General features: G+C 39.9%; 1 protein-coding gene across 1 annotated transcript in view; it reads left to right on the forward strand.

Annotated features, from left to right (window-relative positions):
* Window positions 1-423: 423 nt before the first annotated feature.
* Window positions 424-21,982, forward strand: part of adsl (adenylosuccinate lyase) — a 32,293-nt gene continuing 10,734 nt past the window's right edge. Inside the window, exons 1-9 of the mRNA XM_060901793.1 lie at window positions 424-726; window positions 11,403-11,606; window positions 16,139-16,183; window positions 18,254-18,333; window positions 18,413-18,584; window positions 19,052-19,098; window positions 19,234-19,324; window positions 19,515-19,584; window positions 19,690-19,837. Coding sequence (XP_060757776.1) covers window positions 580-726; window positions 11,403-11,606; window positions 16,139-16,183; window positions 18,254-18,333; window positions 18,413-18,584; window positions 19,052-19,098; window positions 19,234-19,324; window positions 19,515-19,584; window positions 19,690-19,837 — 1,004 coding nt within the window. The 5' untranslated portion in view covers window positions 424-579. The remainder of the gene's footprint in view (window positions 727-11,402; window positions 11,607-16,138; window positions 16,184-18,253; window positions 18,334-18,412; window positions 18,585-19,051; window positions 19,099-19,233; window positions 19,325-19,514; window positions 19,585-19,689; window positions 19,838-21,982) is intronic.

Below are 21,982 nucleotides of genomic sequence, written 5' to 3' on the forward strand. Positions count from 1 at the left end.
ATGTCTTTGGACTGTGGGGGAAACCGGAGCACCCGGAGGAAACCCATGCGGACACGAGGAGAACATGCAAACTCCACACAGAAAGGCCCTCGCCGGCCACCGGGCTCAAACCTGAACCTTCTTGCTGTGAGGCGACAGCGCTAACCACTACACCACCGTGCCGCCCGTGAGAGAAATGAGTTTTATAAATCTCTCAGAATGGTTAATCATCACAACTTCACTTTAGCTGGTTTATTAGGGAGAGCATCAAGTTAGATGTATTGTTACATTTTGAAATTTCTGAAAAATTCAGAATTAGCTAAAAGAATATAAAAGTCCCCCCCCCCTTTTATAGCGTCTGTTCCATACTCCAGCCCAGTAGGTGGCAGTAATGCACCTTTAAGTTGGTTTGTCAACCGCCTTAAATAAGAAGAAACGAGGAAGAACAACAGTCGGTGGCGGTAATGCACTATTAAACTGATTTACCAAACACCACAGAAGAAGAATCAGAGGCAGAAGCTGGGCTGTAGGTCGGTGTTGAAGTGCTGCTGTTCTGTTTTCTGTATCCACACTGAAAACCTCCATCTGTTTCCTGCGGCTATGGACGGAACCGGAGAGGAGTTTATGAAGTACCGCTCTCCGCTGGTCTCCCGCTACGCCAGCAAGGAAATGGCTTTTAATTTCAGTGACAGAAAAAAGTTCACGACCTGGAGGAAGCTGTGGGTTTACCTGGCCAAGGCTGAGAAGGTTGGATAGTTTTATTTAGTACCGCTGTGATGGATCAGTGTGGAGCGTTACCTTATTATTAATCCTGTTTCCAAGGCAACACGAAGTTCTTGACCTTGAACTAGTCATTCAGCTCAAGTTCCCACCTGCTATAAATAGTTTTAAGGAGGTCCAGGGATCAGACTGTAAGAGGAACATCTGCACTGTGCACAGGTCCAGGGGGATTTCACTCTTACTAGAGCGGTGGTTACAATTATCGACACCTTAACGATATTTTGGCTGTTAGAAAAGTGGAAAAGACTTTCGAGACTTAAATTGTGCATGAATAATTACTCAAACTTCCACTGAGGAGGGAAAGAGTTGATTCCTGATTAGATTAGATTAGATTCACTTTATTCATTAACTTTATCAACTTTAGATCAACTTTATTCATTATTTAGCTTATCAGATCACGTGACACCGTTCCACAATTATCAACACATTTGTCCAAAGTGATAGATAGATAGATAGATAGATAGATAGATAAAACTTTTTATTGATCCCTTTGGGAGGGTTCCCTCAGGGAAATTTAAAATTCCAGCAGCATCATTACAGATAAACAGAGAATTGAAAATGGAGAGAACTTCTAGATAAATTATTAACATATGGATTAGTTTCAGAAACTGGTCTCTGATTTGGGGTATTATGGTCAAAAAATAACTTTTTTTCTAATTTTTACTTGCATTTACCTAACACTCAATGTTTCTTTTGTCATGTTTAATAAGAGGCGACACGGTGGTGTAGTGGTTAGCGCTGTCGCCTCACAGCAAGAAGGTCTGGGTTCGAGCCCCGTGGCCGGCGAGGGCCTTTCTGTGTGGAGTTTGCATGTTCTCCCCGTGTCTGCGTGGGTTTCCTCCGGGTGCTCCGGTTTCCCCCACAGTCCAAAGACATGCAGGTTAGGTTAACTGGTGACTCTAAATTGACCGTAGGTGTGAATGTGAGTGTGAATGGTTGTCTGTGTCTATGTGTCAGCCCTGTGATGACCTGGCGACTTGTCCAGGGTGTACCCCGCCTTTTGCCCGTAGTCAGCTGAGATAGGCTCCAGCTTGCCTGCGACCCTGTAGAAGAGGATAAAGTGGCTAGAGATAATGAGATGAGATGTTTAATGAGAATAAAGATAGCATCTTGCTTTATCTGGCCTCCACTTTGGAAATTTTTTTTTATTACAATTCAAATGCTTTTGTAAAATTGATTTCCATATAAAATAACTCCATGAAGAATTAAAGCCCCTCCTTCACAGATGAGTGAAAATATTGAATAAATTTCCTCTTTTTGATTGCTTGGGTTAAAAGTGCCAAGTTATGATGACTGAATTGATTATTCACTTAAATATGAATAATATGATACATTCTGGGTATTTGATATGGCGAAATAGGACACAATGGAAAAATCAAGAACACACCGGAAAGATGAGAATAACGGCGCTGGTAAAAGGACAGCGACTGTACCAGCTGAAGGTCACGTGGGTCTCTGCTGCGGCGCATGAGCAACGGGACATCGCTACCACACTGGACGGAAAATATTGGCCAAAAATACGCAAACACTACAAAATATGAAAGTAAGATGAAAAACAAACATTCTATCGCCTTATACTGCAAGACTAAAACAAAATAAAACTGTCAAAACTCACCTTTTCAGTGATAACGTCCGAACAGATCACTCGCGTAACAGAAAGACCGCAAATGGAAGCACGATCAACTTCTAACTGTTGGAGTGGAAAATTCCGTTCTACACATGCAAATTGTTAATGTGTGTCCTTCCCCGCACACAAATAACGCTATGGTAAAAAATAGACCGCAACTCATTTTATAGCTCAGAAATTCATCCAAGACCAGCTACCATCGTAACATATTCTGTAAGAAACATATTCTATACCTAACTTTCAGCTTTTGTTTTAAAAAAACAAAATTGCAGATTTGGCGGCACGGTGGTGTAGTGGTTAGCGCTGTCGCCTCACAGCAAGAAGGTCCTGGGTTCGAGCCCCAGGGCCGGCGAGGGCCTTTCTGTGTGGAGTTTGCATGTTCTCCCCGTGTCCGCGTGGGTTTCCTCAGGGTGCTCCGGTTTCCCCACAGTCCAAAGACATGCAGGTTAGGTTAACTGGTGACTCTAAATTGACCGTAGGTGTGAATGTGAGTGTGAATGGTTGTCTGTGTCTATGTGTCAGCCCTGTGATGACCTGGTGACTTGTCCAGGGTGTACCCCGCCTTTCGCCCGTAGTCAGCTGGGATAGGCTCCAGCTCGCCTGCAACCCTGTAGAAGGATAAAGCGGCTAGAGATGAATGAAAATTGCAGATTTATAACTAAATGTTTATATGGCGTAGTGATTTTAAGTTACTACTTTTGGTGAGGTAGTGACCTTGACCCTGAGGCTTTCCGTTTAGATCAAAACACACGATTGTATTGGTTTTGGGTCTGCGGAAAATGGAGTTACAACGGAGATCAAATATTTTGCATGAGGTTTTATTACGGTTATGATTATTCTGTGAGCGCACCAATCCTTAGGTGTATAAAGTTACAACTTAAAATACAATTAGTGATAACTGTAGACTTTTCAGTGGACGACAACCTTTTTAAGGGAATGCGATGTAGTCGACCATTTATCATGTCCCAGATCAAGCCACCATTTTTCCACAAATTTGCAGAATTTTTGCCAAATTCTGAATATTCACATCAAAGACTTAGTTTTATCTGTATTTCTTTCATCATTTTATTTCAAATTAAAACCATCACCATTCAAAACCGTATAGTTTGACTGTGAGTATATTTAGTGGGGTACTCCCACAGTACCCAGTTTCTGAGACAGACCCATATAAAGATATAAAATACGAAGAGGAAAAAAAATCTAGCAGGAGAGGTATTGCACATTATCCCATATTGCTTTTTGTCAGGCTCGGCTACTGCTCCTTCCCGTCCTCTGTCCTCCTGTTACCCCTCCTCCCCCTCAGAGAGGAGTTGTACAGTCTGATGGCGTGAGGGACAAAGGAGTTTTTGAGTCTGTTCGTCCTGCACTTGGGAAGGAGCATTCTGTCGCTGAAAAGGCTCCTCTGGTTGCTGATGACGGTGTGCAGAGGGTGACTGGCATCGTCCATGATGTTCAATAGTTTGTCCATAGACCTCTTCTCTACCACCATCACCAGAGAGTCCAGCTTCATGCCGACCACAGAGCCAGCCCGCCTGATCAGGTTGTCCAGCCTGGATGTGTCCTTCTTGGATGTGCTGCCCCCCCAAGCACACCACAGTGTAAAACAGGATACCGGCGACCACAGACTGATAGAACATCCACATCCAGATGATTATTTATTTAAAAAAAAAAGTGGTATTAAGTTAATAAAACAGCTTTTATTTCAAATTTGTTCGACATGAACTTTAGTACAAAATATCTTTTTATATAACTATATCGGGGCGGCACGGTGGTGTAGTGGTTAGCGCTGTCACCTCACAGCAAGAAGGTCCGGGTTCGAGCCCCGTGGCCGGCGAGGGCCTTTCTGTGTGGAGTTTGCATGTTCTCCCCGTGTCCGCGTGGGTTTCCTCCGGGTGCTCCGGTTTCCCCCACAGTCCAAAGACATGCAGGTTAGGTTAACTGGTGACTCTAAATTGACCGTAGGTGTGAATGTGAGTGTGAATGGTTGTCTATGTGTCAGCCCTGTGATGACCTGGCGACTTGTCCAGGGTGTACCCTGCCTTTCGCCCGTAGTCAGCTGGGATAGGCTCCAGCTTGCCTGCGACCCTGTAGAACAGGATAAAGCGGCTAGAGATAATGAGATGAGATAACTATATCGATGTTGGTGTTTATGTAAATGAAGAAGTAATTCTAATGTTTGTAAACAAATGAACTGATAATGTTGAACCTGTATCAGAAAATCTTTTTATTCCACTTTCTACCAACTTTCTAAGTATTTTCATAGATCACATTTCATTAATCGTTCATTGTTTGTATTAATTTCTAATTTCGTAGTTTGCCAATAAATATCAACAGGAATTGATATTATAACCACATGACAATCCAGGTCAAAGGTCGCATGTCATTCCTCAAACCAAAATATAAAATGTCTACTGATATTGTAATATGTGGTAGATATTTACAACAAACTTAAAAAAAAAAAAATTCTGAATGGAATTGAAAAATCTGAATATTTCAAGCATGTAATTTTTTTTTTTTTGTAAATGCTAGGAATTTAATTCTGCTCTAATTCTATTTATCACAATAGGATTCCAAATACTCTATAAACATTCTATTCTGTTATGAATAAAAAAAATTATAAATCACAGCACTTTTTATTCTTCTTATTTTCTAAAAGTACTTCATCTACTTCAACAATGTTACACAAAGATCGATCCATAACGGTTGTAAATGTCACTTAGTTCCACAGGGTGTCGATAATGGTGGGCACCGGTGAAAGTGATCACTATTATCGACACCTTGCGTGACTTCTCAAACACTTTGAGATACAAAATGGCGACTGTCAAATGGAAGAGTAAGAAACAAAGTAGGTTTCGACAAGATCATGAAATACTGGTGAATTTGAGAAGTAAAAACATGTCTGTGATCTTTCCACCATGCTTACCTGCGACGATAACATCCAGGTTTTCCCCAAATTGCTGATTTGTGCTGAAAAAAATTCCATCTTGGGTAATGAGCTGTGTCATCAGATAACAAGATCAAAGGGGGGGGTCTTCTGGTGGATTAATTAACCAATAATAATTGTTGTAACTGAAACTCACCTTTTGTAAAAAATTTATTTTTTTTTAATTTTTATTGGTAAACCTGAAAAGGTGTCGATAATTGTAGCTGCCGCTCTAGTAAGAACTGAGATCTGAATCTAGAACCTCGTGTCTGAAATCTACAAGAAATCCAGGCTGCAGAAATTCCTTATTGCAAAACCATAGAGTTTAACCCAAACCCTGAGGATTGTGTCTGAGATCAGAGTCCTTATGTTAAGCAAATCCTGTAGATAAGCCGTTCGTTGTACTTCCATCAGTAACTTTATCATATTTGGCTGCTGCTGATCCGCTTTCCTTAAATTACAGGCACATGATATGCTGAGTGCCAATAAGTTTATATTTGTATACCTCCTGACTTACAGCATGTCGAAGCTTCAGTTATATATCTACATGTTTAGTTTTTTTTTAAAGGAAGAGTCCACCATACTTCCATAATGAAATATGCTCTTATCTGAATTGAGACGAGCTGCTCCGTACCTCTCCGAGCTTTGCGCGACCTCCCAGTCAGTCAGACGCAGTCAGACGCGCTTGTCACTCCTGTTAGCAATGTAGCTAGGCTCAGCATGGCCAATGGTATTTTTTGGGGTTGTAGTTAGATGCGACCAAACTCTTCCGCGTTTTTCCTGTTTACATAGGTTTATATGACCAGTGATATGAAACAAGTTCAGTTACACAAATTGAAACGTGGCGATTTTCTATGCTATGGAAAGTCCGCACTATAATGACAGGCGTACTAACACCTTCTGCGCGCTTCGGCAGCGCATTGATATCTGAGCTCCGTATCAATGCGCTGCCGAAGCATGCAGAAGGTATTAGTACGCCTGTCATTATAGTGCGGACTTTCCATAGCATAGAAAATCGCCACGTTTCAATTTGTGTAACTGAACTTGTTTCATATCACTGGTCATATAAACCTTTGTAAACAGGAAAAACGCGGAAGAGTTTGGTCGCATCTAACTACAGCCCCCAAAAATACTATTGGCCGCACTGAGCCTAGCTACATTGCTAACAGGAGTGACAGCGCGTCTGACTGACTGGGAGGTCGTGCAAAGCTTGGAGAGGTACGGAGCAGCTCATTTCAATTCAGATAAGAGCATATTTCATTATGGAAGTACGGTGGACTGTTCCTTTAATGTATTTTACTTCTGTATCTTTTAAAATAAGGATATACACTTGCATATTGCATGTGCCGAGTCATTTTATGAGTGCTGTTTATCTAGTTTTGGAGACTTTAAAAAAAAAAAAAAAAAAGACATTTGAACCACTTCAGAAAATGATTACAGTGTATCTACAGTACAAAGTCCAGACCCCTGATCCTCTGCTTCCAGTTTATGCAATGTTTTGGGGTTGTTTTTTTAAATTCAGAATAGACTTTTTAAAAAAATTTTTTTAATTAGATTTGTTTTACACTAATGTCACAACACTTTTGCCTATATCACAAACCACTGGCGTTATGGCATTTAATCTTCACTACTTGTGATGGAACTGGCCTTGGGTCCCCCCCCCCCCCCCCCCCCCCCCCTCCCAAGGTCTCTGTGCAGATCACACACATGCAAACTCCTCACCTTTCGGCGAAATTCGCCGTTTTGGTCCCAAAATAGGTCACTTGTGTGAATCGTGTAGATCCGAAGAGATTTTTTGGGGGGGGGGGAGGCAGGCTACAACGCTATTGTTGCCAAACATTTCACTTACAAGGTTACAGCCGATCAAGATAAACAGTTACTAACACGCTTCTTTTCCATTGGAGTTCTGATCAGCTGGTGCACAACCCACTGCTGGTTGCCAGTCCTCGCTTACGAATATTCCACAGATTCAGACCGCAAAGTCACCTGTTTATAGAGAGATCTGGCAACCTCATCTCGCGACTGAATCTGAATACCAATGGAACAGTTTCCAGCGCGCTCGGGGGTGAATAACCATGGGCGGATCTACCGGGGTGGCATATGCCACTCTAAAAGAAAGCCTTGCCACCCCTGCTGCTACCCCAGTTGGCAGCGACGAATTCAAAGAAAAATTACGGCCAATTTGACATTTACGTGCGCGAATTTCCAATGTCCGACTGCGGCGAATGCAGCACGAGATACCGCCAGAGATTGGTTGTTTTGGAAAATTGAGAGGCGCGAAGCGAGGGAGCCAGGAGTCGCGAGGAAAGGAGACACGGGAGGAAAGGGGTAAAAGCTGATTAACTATCTATCAAAAAATGAAATTATAATGAATGAACAGTGCTAGTATAGTTGCGATGCTGATTTTGAGAGGATAAAAATCAGGTTGGAGAAGGTTATTTAGCTAACTATACATGTAAGGCAAAAAAAAAAGTGTGTTTCCGGTAACCCGAGAATTTCCGAGAATTTCCGCGTCGAAATTGCCGACCGTAAAGTTTTTATTACAAATTTCCCTCGATATTTTAGTGTAAGCAGCGTTAGTTTGTCATAATTTTTTTGTTTCAACGCATTCAAGTTGTGAAAGAAACGATAAAAAGTAAAATGTTTTGCCACTTCTATCAGCCTTCCTGGCTGTAATGCAAATTGCTTCCTCTTCAGTATACAAGTGCACTTCCATGGCAGGGAAAAACACTACATTTTGCCGCCTATGTAGTCCCCTATTTATACAAATAGGAGTCATTCAGGATTCAGCCATGTTTTTGCTCCGTGTTTTTGCTCGACCCAAGTTCTACAGTAGGCTAGGCGAGGCCGTCTGCTTTTAATGGAAGTAGCCTAGCCTAGGACGTTAAACCATATTTTCACGTTATTTCTTGATAAGGTGTTTTCACATTATCACATGAAAATATCATGAAATTACGTGTTATGTTATTACATGATAAATATATTGTAAAAACGTGATAACTCTGTTAACAATATCTTTTCACGTAATTACTTGAGTCTAAGCCAATTTTTTTTTTTTTTTTTTTGAGTGTGGCAGCAATACGCTTCCGCTGATCATAACTCGAACTCTTGCGATATTTTTTTTATTCGTTTAAAGATTTAAAACACTTATTTTATTATGATGTGTGGTATAAAGGATTCTGTGCCAAAATACTATTTTGTAAGATGTTTACTTGTGTTAATTTTTTCGAACAAAATAAAACAAATTAAGAAAAAAAATTTCCTACCTACCGACCTTATTTTAGTATTTCATGTTACCTGAAACACACTTTTTTTTTTTTTTTTTTTTTTTTTTTTTTTTTGGCCTAATGTTAGCTAGGTCTGACATTAGTTTTGTGTAAAGTCGGCCACAAAAGTTAATATTGATTCACCGTCTGTCAAGGAAAACATTGCTATTGGCTGAAGCTTATGATTCAAATATTGAGGATCTTAAACATGAGTTACATCAGACGAGGAGAGTACTAGACAGAAAAAAGGGGGAACAGGAGAGTCCTACCACTCTCATGGAGTTCACTGTTTTTGGACCCATACCAATATGTGTTTTTTTTTTTTTTTTTTTGAGTTGTTCAGGTTGTGTAAAATAGCGGTTGTCTTGCCTGTGAGCAGTGCATCCTGTGAATGAAGTTTTTCATCTCTCAGGCTCATAAAGACTTATTTGCGGTTGACTATGACAGAAAAGAGACTATCAAGTTTGGCTGTACTCAGCATTGAATCAAAGCGCACAAAAGCATTAGATCTTGATAAATTTGTGAAGTGTTTTGCTGAGCAACATGGAAATCGCCGCATTCAGCTGTTGTAGGCATGACAAGTTCATGTTATGCTCACTGGTGAGCCTTTACAAAGCGTGAGGAATAAAACTATAAAATGTGACACTGGTGTAAATGGTTTAAATCATGCTGAACTTAAAGCAGTGTTGTTATTGTTGTTTTTTAGTGTCTGTTCTTTTGCATATACAGTATAAAACTGTCCAGAAACGGTATAGACCTCATCTGAGAATGTGTGTTCTTCGTGAACAATAAAGGCATGAGATTAAGTTTCTGTATGAGTTTGTAAATGGCAGTCTGTGCCCTTTTGTAGTGTGTACATACTATTTGTCGTCAAACTGTGATTAAATTCAGGATATATACATGTCTGTAATACGTTGCCACCCCTCAAAAATTCCTGCCCCCCTCTTGCCACCCCATAAATATTTGTCTAGATCCGCCCCTGATTTCACATAGGTGATGTCTTTAAGAAAATTGACAGACAGGGATTGGCCAAGTGTGTCCTCTGGGGTAGGTCTGTTAGATAGCACAGGCAGTAATATATACCTTTTTGTAAATAGCCCACTGTGTTGTACACGGGTGAAAAAATATCAAACTTTACCGGCCACTGACAAATAAATGGTACAATTTACCGGCCACTCAACAGTAACTTATTAAGACATGTTTATGGAAAGTTATTTTGTACTGTATTAAATTCAAGAGGTCACTGGTTGCAATTTTTTTTGTAACGTAGACTACGAAATGTACTTTTGCGCGCGTGCCGTGTCCCCGTGCATCCTTCTCACCTTTTTCACCCCTGACCAGTTTGCATGCCTGGATCATTATAGGAATCAGTAAAGTCTGAAATGGAGGCCACACTCTCTTTCATTAAGGCAGCAGGAAATGCCAGGAGTTCGTCACTCTGGTCATGTGCACGCCCTCCTCTCATCTGTTAGTGAAAGCGCGCCATAGAAAGTGCTGCTGCATCTGATACAAAGTCACTATTAATCTGTGACTGTTAGTATATAAACCGGAACATAGCTTTCTGTGGTCAAGGGTATCGTCATTGGCTGTCTATCGCTAGCGATGATGACTGCTTCATTAGGATGCGCAGAAATGTCCTTTCCTAACGAAGTGCCTTGCACGGTAAGAGAAGACCAACAATGTCATGCCCCGATCATGTTGTGTCTCTGGACCTCCAGGCCTGATGCCAAGTGGTGCACAAAAGTGCCGCAGACCTGATGGGTATAGAAGTTGCCCCACAGTGACCACTGACTTGCTGAGTGACGCCATCTGTTAGCTATTTGAGTGGCTCTTCCGGATGCCGTTGATCCTGTTGGGTTCATCTGCCCCATTGCACTGAAAAGCGCCCTGCCGCCAGTGCCTTATTGGTGATGTACTATTTAACCCATAGCTGGAACCCAGGCAGGTCCTACCACTCTGGGTCAGAGCGGACCTGGGAGTAATGGTGATTAAGGGGTAACTCCACTTTCCCCAATACTCAAGTCCTCTCAGACCTGAGACTCGCCACTGGTTACATTTTAGTCATACCCCGTCATATTAAGATAGAACATGGAGAATAGAGTGCATGTGCACAGAACAACATGACAAAAAAAAAGACAGACAGACATTAGGACGATATAATGGAGTATGTTATAAAAGAACAGAAGGGAATATGATCAAATAGAAAGCATTTTGAAGACGTAGAAAAGAGTATGACAAAATGCGACACGCGTTCTTTTTAGTTTGCAGAAAAGAATAGACAGTCATAACAATACAACAGAATAGATTAAAAGAAAGAAGGGGAATATGCCAGAATAGAAAGCATCACGAAGACACAGAACAGAACACGACAAAACACTCCACATATCCACAGAATAGACAGCCGTGACAATACAATATAATAGAATCCATCAGAAGAGAACACTTCAAAATAGAGCATCATAATACATTCTGGTGAAGGGTATAAATTTTATTTCAAACAGTATGTCAAATGTTAACTGTATTGTGTGTGTGTGTGTGTGTGTGCTTCTTAAAGAGGAATGTGTAACACAATAGTACATGTGCAGTTTAAAATAACTACCTATACAGTGTGTAAATGGAGTGAGACTGGGTGTCCGGAGACATCTGCCCTGTCTTTCTTGCATACACACAGTTCAGACCATGTGACCGTAGTGCATCGCGGTATAAACATGTTCTAAGTATATATAATATTTATTTTATTTTTTTAAGGGTCTTTTTCTGATGGAACCAGACTGTGATGGTTACCCTTACATAATGTTCTAACTGTCCTTTATCTTTCTCACTCCAGGAGCTGGGGCTGCCCATCACTGATGCTCAGGTGAGTGAGATGGAGGCTCACGTGGAGGACATTGACTTTGCCATGGCAGCTGAGGAGGAGCGCAAGCTTCGGCATGATGTCATGGCCCACGTCCACACCTTCGCCCACTGCTGCCCCACTGCAGCTCCCATCATCCACCTGGGTGCTACCTCCTGTTACGTGGGAGACAATACTGTAAGAAGGGGCTCGTATCTGCCACCATGTAGAGAAGAATATTTAACAGTTATTCCACGAAGTCGAGTCATACATGAGCTGATGACGATTACTAAAACCCGGGAAGGGACGTGACATATTATCGTTCACGGTCAGTGATCTCCCCGTCCCGTCACGGACTGGAATAATTGTCACAGACATGTTATCACTCACGGGCATTGAACTCTTGTCACGTTCTGTCCCGGGGGATCTTACCTTAGCTGTCCTGTCATGTGTCATGGAATAGTTTGAATAACATGCTCCAGTTAGTTAAGAATAATCAAAAGAAAGAAATAACAAACAAATTAATGTGTACGTGTTAATATTATTCCTTCTTTGGTCTTCACGTCCCAGTATTACAATGGCAGGATGACTCGTAGATTACATGAGAGTGACCTAAGAAGTCAACACAAGAATTTTTCAACAAATTATATCCCACCACAGACAATAAAGTAGGTGTCCCGTCCCGTATCGCGGGGAGGTCACTGCCCGAGCGATAATGTCACGTCCCATTCCGTGTCACGGGTTTTAGCAACAACCTGAGCTTGATAGCTGATGAGGCGTGTCGCACCGAGTTGGCTATAAGCAATGTATGACAAGATTGAGTAGAAAAATTATTATATCCACGTTCACTGGATTTTGAGAAACGGAGCATTGTTATTTTTTTGCAAATTCGATAAATAAAAACTTTTTATACAAAACATCCAACCAAAATAATTTCCACTTGGAATGTAAACCAACCGGCGAAATGACAGTAGCAATTTGTGAAATGCGATAATTCTTAAATTTTTTTTTTTGTATTTTTTTTTTTTTTTTGCGGTTTTGTTTTCAAGTAGTTTTTATTTCGTCCTCGGTTGGTTCAGCAACACGCTCCGCCATTATTTTCTTCTTCTTTAGGGTATTTTAACTTAAAGGTGCATTACTGCCACCAACTGAGCTGGAGTGTGGAACAGGAGATATGGGGGGGATGGACGGACTGTGTTCTTTTCGCTATTTGTTTCTTTTAAATACTTGATGATAAAGCCGCCATTTTGTTTTTCTCTACTCACGGTATATGAGCTGATATCCTAGTAGTAGAGTAGCCAATCAGAGCGCGCGATTGCTTGTATCCAATGACTGTGGATGGAGTAACAATTGGCCACCTTGTGGCTTCATACTGCAAGGTTTTTTTTTTTTAAATTAAAAACTTTTTTTTTTGAGTTGATCTGCTACTGGGTTCATACAGTCTAACTTTACAGGCATGAGTTAGTAACAAGAAGCCAGTTACTACCGAACACCACAGCAAGACTATGCAAAATTCAGCCAAACTGCAGAAACTCTGAGAGGTGGTCAAGATGACACTTTCTTATAATTTATAATTATAAGAAACTTATCTTCACGTGTGCCAACAGTCTGTAGTTTATGTTATTGCTTGTTTAGCTCAGTGTTTAGCAAGAAATTGGCTGCATCACCTCACACATCAGTAATGCACAAGACTGCTGCAGCTCATGACATGCAAGATGTCACCTTTTTAATCCCCCGCTGGCCGAAAGGCCTGAAGGGGGATTGTCATGGCGATGTCTCTGTCTGTCTGTCTGTCTGTCCGTCCGTCCATCCTGGGAAGGGTACTCACCTTCTGAAATTAACTCCTCTCACAATTTTTGGAGGAATTTCACAAAACTTGGCAGGATTCTTCATTATATATCGGTAATACGCATATTATAATTCTGTTCAATTCGGTCGCATTTTACCAGAGTTACCAGGGCTCTACATTAACTTTTGAAACCACTTGTCCTGTCAGGCAAGTTGAAAGGAAATTTACTTGTCCGAATGTGAAGTTGACTTGTCCGAAGAAATATTTGAGAAAAAAAAAACCCCCCACAAACTATTTGTAACCCAACAATCTTTATGGCATTTGTTTCCGAATTCACATGTGCATAATATCTATGAATCAAAAGTAATTAATACTTGATATACTGAGGCAAAAGTTCAAAAATGTAGTAAAACAGACTGATTGATACCATAATTCACCAATTATTATGCTGAAGTTCAGAAGCAATATATTCCAATAGAGTAGAAATTATGAACATAACATTTTAAGAACAAAATAACTATACTATGAGATCCAGAAACACTAACCATTATATATATACACAGATCAGTACTCTGCAGTTCAGTAACAAATATCACAAAAAGTAACATTATCATAAAATTTATGACTTGATGAGATATCACTAGTTTGGACAAGAGAAACAAATAAGAATGCTACAAATAAAAACAACTGATAACAAAATTGACTGATTAATACTGTAAATCACTTTTTATTATACACTGAAATCTAGTTATCAAATGACAAGATAATGTATCTTATGAAAACCTCCACACCTCTATTGACTCACAGATGAATGGATACAAATAAAGTTTCTATTCATCTTCATCTATCAACCCTTGAGTTCTGCTCCATTAATTGGACTCCATCAATCATTAATTTATTTATGAGAAATTGAAAACCAGAAAATTAAAATTATATATATTTTCATTTTTAAATTATTAATTTTGAATATATATCCTCCACTGATTAATTGTTGTCTAATTATTCAGTGTGGCTCCTGTATGGTATTTAATGGTAAAAAAAAAAAAAGATAATTTCAAGTAATCCATAATTATATCTAAATTATAGAGCCCTATGTTTCAAATCCCTAAACTCCCATTACTAATTAGTTAATTAATACAGCCGGTAACCTAATTAGCAGCCATTTGACAGGTTGGTATTTCATAGATAACTTTCTCCACTCCTACCTCACTCCCTGTCAATCCACACGCATGCAGGCGCACGTTCCCCGCCAGCACACGCTCGGCTATATAATGAACACCATCAACAACAATTCACAGATTTGGAAATTACCACACACTCAATGTAAATATACAGTTGAATAATGATCCCGCCAACAGAAATGTCAACAAATCCACGTGTATGACACGATTAAAACCAATCATAAACGACACGAAGCGGTATTGGCCGCTTTCGCAAGTGGAATATTGCACATGCGCACATCACTCTTTCCGAATAGAAACATCCGGCGATTCATCAAAACAATATGTCGAATGAGATGCTTCGGAAATCATGTGAATAAACTGATAAATTTGATATGTAACCCAAATATCTGCGTATTTTGGCACTTGTCCGATCGGACGAGTAACTGAGACGATGAACTTGTCCGACATTTAAGTATCACTTGTCCCGGACAAGTGGACAACCATTAATGTCGAGCCCTGGTTACAGCCCTTGATTACCAAACTTGTACTTTGACAATTTCATGAGGGTGTATTAAGCACTTATAGCATAGATATAGTTGCCAGTGGGGGATATTGTGCCCTCAGAGCACTCCTGTTAACATAAGATGATAAACTTTTTATTCGTACCTTGGTGGGGAAGTTTGCATGTTCCAGCAGCTCACAGATGGGGCAGTAGCCAAAAAAAAAAGTGCAATAAAAGTATTTAAAAAAATAAAAATTAATAATTTAGTTAATAATCCGCCTGATCAAATCCTATGACTCAATCACATACTTGAATGTTTGTTTGTATTTTGTTTGGTTTAATAATTGGGCCAAAAAGAGGAATGCCACCTGACCTTTGCCAGAATGACCGTACCCTCGCAGGTTGTTGGCTTGTGAATTGGCGTTCGCAGATCTTGCACCCAGCCACTGCAAAACTGTTCAGGAGCTTCTAGACGTTTGTAACTTTTAAACTCACGCAAAGTGTTTGTACTCAATCCCAAAAAACCAAGATGGTTTACAACGTCCAGGTCTGTAATCCAGTCCTCGGCTGCTGTTTGGTGTTTGTTTGTCCACATACTGTTGCTTGGCATTGATTCATTTTCTCTCAGTAGGGCCCCTTTTCTTTCTCTTTTTTTTTTTTTTTTTCCCCTTTTCCAAAAATACAACATACTGACAAATGGCAACCACAAATCTGATTTTCTGTGCCTGGATTCCAGATGTTTCTGCAAATTGCAGCGATTTCTTATGCTTCTCTTTTCCTTTGTTTTCGGCAGTCTGTTTAAAAAAAAAAAAAAAAAAAAGAGCTCTGAGGTTGACTTGTATGTAACCAGTGGTGACTTCAGCATATTGTGATGTCACAGGCATTCTTATTGTCCTCTCATGTTGGACTGAGCGTAAACTAGACGCTATAGTGACTCACTATCACCTCTTGAGTTACAAAGTGGTATTACAAGATGGACCGTCCTGTCTCTGGGCTAGCTGGTTAGCATTTGAACTTCAGTAGATATCCCAACATGATACGTAGACGTCTTTCACATGTCAAACCTGTTGCTACTTTGCATCCTGTTTAATTTTTTTTTTTAATTTATTTATTTAAAAAAATATATATTTTAAACTAAAATTCTTACATATTGCCCCTTTTAATATAAAAGTGCCCAAAGTAGACAGTTGTGCCCTTTAGGAAAAGTAAATACAAAAACAGTCCAAATGTTTGCACTGATGGAATTAATTCAAAGCGTTTTCTCTTCTCTCACTAGGACCTGATTATGCTCCGTGATGGATTCGACATCCTGCTGCCCAAGGTAAATGTTGCTCTGTTTACTAAGGACCAAAACATGACCGGCCATGCTGTTATAGGAAAATAAACCAGTGTTGCTGCCTGATGCAAAGCAGAGGGCTGTTATCACCCGAAGACTTTTTTCTTTTTTGTGGCTACTGCCTCATAGAGGTGAAGCGAGGCAGTAGCCACTATGTCATCGTGTTTTGAGAATGTAAGAATGAGTGTAACAATAGCGCAACTTCGTAACCAATCAGCACTTATCCTGATCAAGTTCGATTACCCGTTCTACTTCTTGATAAACTTCAGAACCAGAAACGAAATAAGAGAAACCTCGTTATAACTTCGTAGTATCGGAAGATAATCGGCAGATAAAAAGATAAACGAAATTCACCTCGTGGTTCGCCAAGGCTGCTGATTCGATATCAAGTAAGTGGTGTTTATTTTAAGAAAATTAACCTTTTGATTATCACAGCTTTTGTTTAGTCCTTCTGAAAGGTCAAATGAAAGGTTTTGTAAGGTTATTTATTTATTTATAAGCTTTTTGGCCGAGATATTGAGAAGCCGGTATCAAACTCCTGCTGTTCGCTTTAATTTTTTCATTTTATTTTTTATTTTAGAGTCTTTACACTCCCCTTGTGAAACAGAATGTACTCCTTAGTACTAAATAATGCTTCTAAGACAATTCATGACCAAGTGCTTTCTTACTATTTTGAAAATGTAGTTCACAGCACTGTATTTTGAACAAAACGCAGTAAACAAAATTGGGAACCAAAATACTACAAGCCCTGATGCTGCTCACAGCTCTGTGATACTTGCAAGAGATGAGGCGAGTATCATTGATAACATGTATATATGCTATATTTACTGTATGGACATGGGATCAGAAAAGAATTTTATTTATAAGCAGTAGCCACATGAATCCATAGGGTACCTATTTTGTTTAACATGTCTCAAAGTAGGGGTGGCACAGTGGTGTGGTGGTTAACACTGTCGCCTCACAGCAAGAAGGTCCGGGTTCGAGCCCCGTGGCCGGCGAGGGCCTTTCTGTGCGGAGTTTGCATGTTCTCCCCGTGTCCGCGTGGGTTTCCTCCGGGTGCTCCGGTTTCCCCCACAGTCCAAAGACATGCAGGTTAGGTTAACTGGTGACTCTAAATTGACCGTAGGTGTGAATGTGAGTGTGAATGGTTGTCTGTGTCTATGTGTCAGCCCTGTGATGACCTGGCGACTTGTCCAGGTGTACCCCGCCTTTCGCCCATAGTCAGCTGGGATAGGCTCCAGCTTGCCTGCGACCCTGTAGAACAGGATAAAGTGGCTAGAGATAATGAGATGAGATGTCTCAAAGTGTTTTATTCCTCTTGTAGACAGCAATTTGCCAATTTTTATTTTTTGTTAATTGAAGAATCCATGTTTATCAGTTTCGAGTTACATTTAATGGAATGTGTGCAGAGCAGATTAGGTTCTGATCAGGGACAAAAATACGAGCTCACGTCTCTTGAAAACATTTCTGATCTATGATATGTATCACAGTATATGTTTGGTGATAAATTGTAAGCAAGAAGAAGCCTTTCTTTTGTCACATGCGCACTCGAGCACAGTGAAATTCCTCCTCTGCGTTGAACCCATCTGAAGCAGTGAACACGCGCGCACACACACAAGTGAGCAGTGAGCACACACGTTCCCAGAGCAGTGGGCAGCTATGCTACAGCACCCAGGGAGCAGTTGGGGTTTGCTCAAGGGAACTTCAGCCATGATACAGCAGGAGGGGAAAGTGCTGTTCATTCACTCAGCTCCCATCACTGGTCCTGGGAATCGAACCAGCAACCCTTTGGGCCCAAAGGCGGCTTCTGTAATCTCCAGGCCACGGCTAACTGCCATGCAATACTGTAGTGTTGTATAAACTGTTTGTTTTATTTAATGTCCATTGACCATTTTGTAAATATAAAAATGCATTTTTATTGATTAAAAAGCAATACTGAAAAGAGGGGAAAAAGTAAATAAATTTAATTCTTTTATTCGCTTACAGTTTAATAGATTAAGTAGATGTTACATCATACAATCCTGTGACCTAACTTTTTGTTCTGTCTCTCCCCAGCTGGCCCGTGTTATTGATAGATTGGCTGCTTTTGCAGAAAAATATGCTGACTTGCCAACTCTGGGCTTCACCCACTACCAGTGAGTGTGTTTCTCCTCACCACAACTAATATCCACATTTATGTATAAATGCCTAATGATTTTTGTCTTTTTCTCTCAGGCCAGCTCAGCTGACTACAGTGGGCAAGCGAGCGTGTTTGTGGCTGCAGGACCTGGTCATGGACATGCGCAACCTTCAGAGAGCTCAAGATGACCTGCGTTTCCGAGGCGTGAAAGGCACCACAGGGACCCAGGCCAGCTTCCTGCAGCTCTTCCAGGGGGATCATGACAAGGTGAACGCAAAATAGGACTGTAGATTTAATACCAGATATCTGAGCGATAGGAATGCTGAACATGTCGTATCAAAATCACTTAAAACTCTTTCTCAAAGAGTTGTGTTGGGTTCCATGTAGCATAATTGTTTATTATCAAGTACTTGAGTCAACCGGGATTATTAATAAACATAAATTGGTCTAATAAATGGATGATATTTAATGAGTTGGATTGTGTTTTTAAAAAATAAATCTGTAATCTGGTCCGTGGAATTGATTTACAGTTAACAGGGGCCTCTGATTTTGTTCAGTCAGTATCAGTCTAGTGTTTAGGCATCTTTTAATTTGAGCGGATCAGGTTTCAGGAAATACAACTCGGTTTAATCTTTCAGATCCGGTTTCGTGTGCGTTTTTATTTTTAGAGCTCATTTTGAGCTGTTATTTGGTTCTCCTTTCCATTAATATCGATCCTCTTATTTCTCTGTCAGGTGGAGGAACTGGATAGGAAGGTGACTGAGATGGCTGGATTTAAAAAGTGAGTGTGATTCTGGCCGTGTGTCACATGTCTATACACCCAACTAAATCCAAATATTACTGGTACCCGTGACCTTGTGAGGGCTGTTTACTCAGGGTTCAGCTGATGCGTTTTGCCATCGTTGTCCTGCTTTAGGTCGTATTTGGTGACGGGACAGACGTACAGCCGTAAAGTGGATATTGACTCTCTGACTGTGCTGGCTAGCCTGGGAGCCACTGTACACAAGGTTAATGTCTCCTCTCTTAAACACACGCGCGTATGCGCCACTACTTTTCATTATCACTGTATAATTTTTCAAGATATTCACTAGGCTTGTACAAAGCAATGCCTTTTTATTTATTTAAAGCAGATGAGCTGGCTCAGATTCTACTATGATTCATTGCAGTCGTCTGTAACGTGCTTTGTGCCTCTTGTAGATTTGTACTGATATCCGTCTGCTGGCAAACCTGAAGGAGATTGAAGAACCGTTTGAGAAAGAGCAGATAGGCAAGTAGACTTTGCTGGACACCTGGAATAAAACTAAGCACCACTTGTTTTCAAAAGCAGATGCATATCTGGGTGCTTGATGTAAAACTATTTTATCGTGCCCAGGTTCAAGCGCTATGCCGTATAAGAGGAACCCGATGCGTGCAGAGCGCTGCTGTAGTCTGGCTCGTCACCTGGTGGCGCTGGTGTCTGATCCTCTACAAACTGCCTCAGTGCAGTGGCTGGAAAGGACTCTGGATGACAGTGCAAACAGGTACTGTGTGTTATTATTATTTTTTTAAATTGTGTGTGTGTATATATATATATATATATATATATATATATATATATATATAAATAAATAAAAATATGAATTTATTTATTTTGAACATGCATTAAAAAAAATTTATGTAGCTATTTGTACATACAAAAGAAAGAAAACGAGAGTGACAAAAAAAAATTAATAAATAAAATACATAAAGAGCTAAGACATTACAATACACCGCACATTGTTCGAAAAAGGAGTGGGAAGAAGTACAATACTTTTTTTAATTTCCAACCCCTTTTTAACTACCCCAAAATCCAGACTTCATTAATACACCTATAAAAATATAGACCATATATACACTTCATGAATATCTATATAATTACAAAAATAAATATATACTACACACTATATATATATATATATATATATATATATATATATATATATATATATATATATATATATATATATATATATATCTCCTAAATATCTATATATATTAGTGCTGTCAAAAATGTCGCGTTATTAACGCGTTAACTTGACTCAATTTTAACGGCGATTATTTTTTTTTATCGCGAGGTTAACGCTCTGTGACATGATGCCACGCCCCGCACAGCCAGAGTCCTCTGCCCTCCCCCGAAGCGCCACGGTGCTCGGCTTAAGTTTTTCGTTTTCCCATCGGCGGCTCCAGCCCCACTTTGCAGTGGCTGTGACAAGACGTGTTATGCTCTGCAATAAAAAAAAAAACATTGGTACAACCGGTGTTCGAACTATGCCGATATTTTCGGGGGGTCCCTTATTTTCCCTTGGGGGGGGTGCTTGCGCTTGTCTCAGAGCGCGGCTCTCCACCGCGCGCTCACTTCGGATATGCAAATGCTTCCCGTTACACACGATTGCTATGTCAATATACATCATTTTGCCAATATTTTAGAGACCCCCCCAACATTTCCCAAATCATGTTTTCAGGGGATCTCGGATCCCCCGTGTACCCCCGTAGTTCGAACGGTGAGCAAGCCCATTCACTTTTTTATGCTGATAAGAGAATTACAATGGTTTTTCATGTGACAAAAATGTGCGATTAAATTGTGATTAATCGCGAGTTAACTATGACAGTCGCGACATTAATCGCGATTAAATATTTTAATCGCTTGACAGCACTAATATAAATATTTAATTACAAAATAAATATATACTACATTCCATATATACATACTATATACCATATATACACTTCCTAAATATCTATATATAATTACAAAAATAAATATCTACTACATACCTATCCCTGTAAATATGAATATATAAACTATCCCCATAAATAAATACATACCATATATACCATATACTAAGTTAGTTCTAATATAACAATAAGCTCTATTCTGTTTATCCCTTATTTATTTATATATAAAAATACCTGGAGTTTACATCATTATACTCGCCTACAGATTAAGTTATTTTTAGCATGTTTCTCGCTGGGGTTTTTTTTTTTTTTTTAAATTTTTTGGATGAGACAAAATTGTGTTGTCAAACCGAATCACCTCAGAAGCACAGCATGTATGTTTTTGGATTGTTCTTTGCGTTTCACTGATCAGGAATTACCTTTGCTATTGATATTTAGCATATGAGACATATGAGCCATATGAGACATATGAGCCGTGTTCATCACTTATCAGATCACTTGACTTCAGTTTACTTGCATTTTTGATCAACTGTCTTTCCGTCACAGCCTTTTTTTTTTTTAAAATCCATTCCATTGTAATCAGTTAATTTTTGTTACTTTCACTCATCCTGCTAAACCTGACTGACTGTTAAAGCTAGACGGCTTTTCAATTTCATAAAATCTGTGAAATTTGGTTCCTTCTGAAATTTGGTCATTGTTATGTTTATTTCTGTAATATCTAAAAAAAAAAAACCCAAAAACGGGCCATTCTGTGGCTGGGAAGTTATTTAATTTGATGGGATTCTCTAGCAAATAATGTGTATGAAATTGCTCGCTCACCTCGCGCAGTCAAGCAGACAGAGAAGCTCCGTGTGTGCATACGCAGGTTTACATTATATTGTTCTTTTTCTTCATCTTTTGGGTTTTACAGCAGCTGGCATCAATTTGTCCAGGGTGTACCCCGCCTCTCGCCCATAGTCAGCTGGGATAGG

The sequence above is a fragment of the Neoarius graeffei genome, chromosome 20 (genome assembly GCF_027579695.1).
Source record: "Neoarius graeffei isolate fNeoGra1 chromosome 20, fNeoGra1.pri, whole genome shotgun sequence".
In the NCBI taxonomy this organism is placed as follows: Eukaryota; Metazoa; Chordata; class Actinopteri; order Siluriformes; family Ariidae; genus Neoarius; species Neoarius graeffei.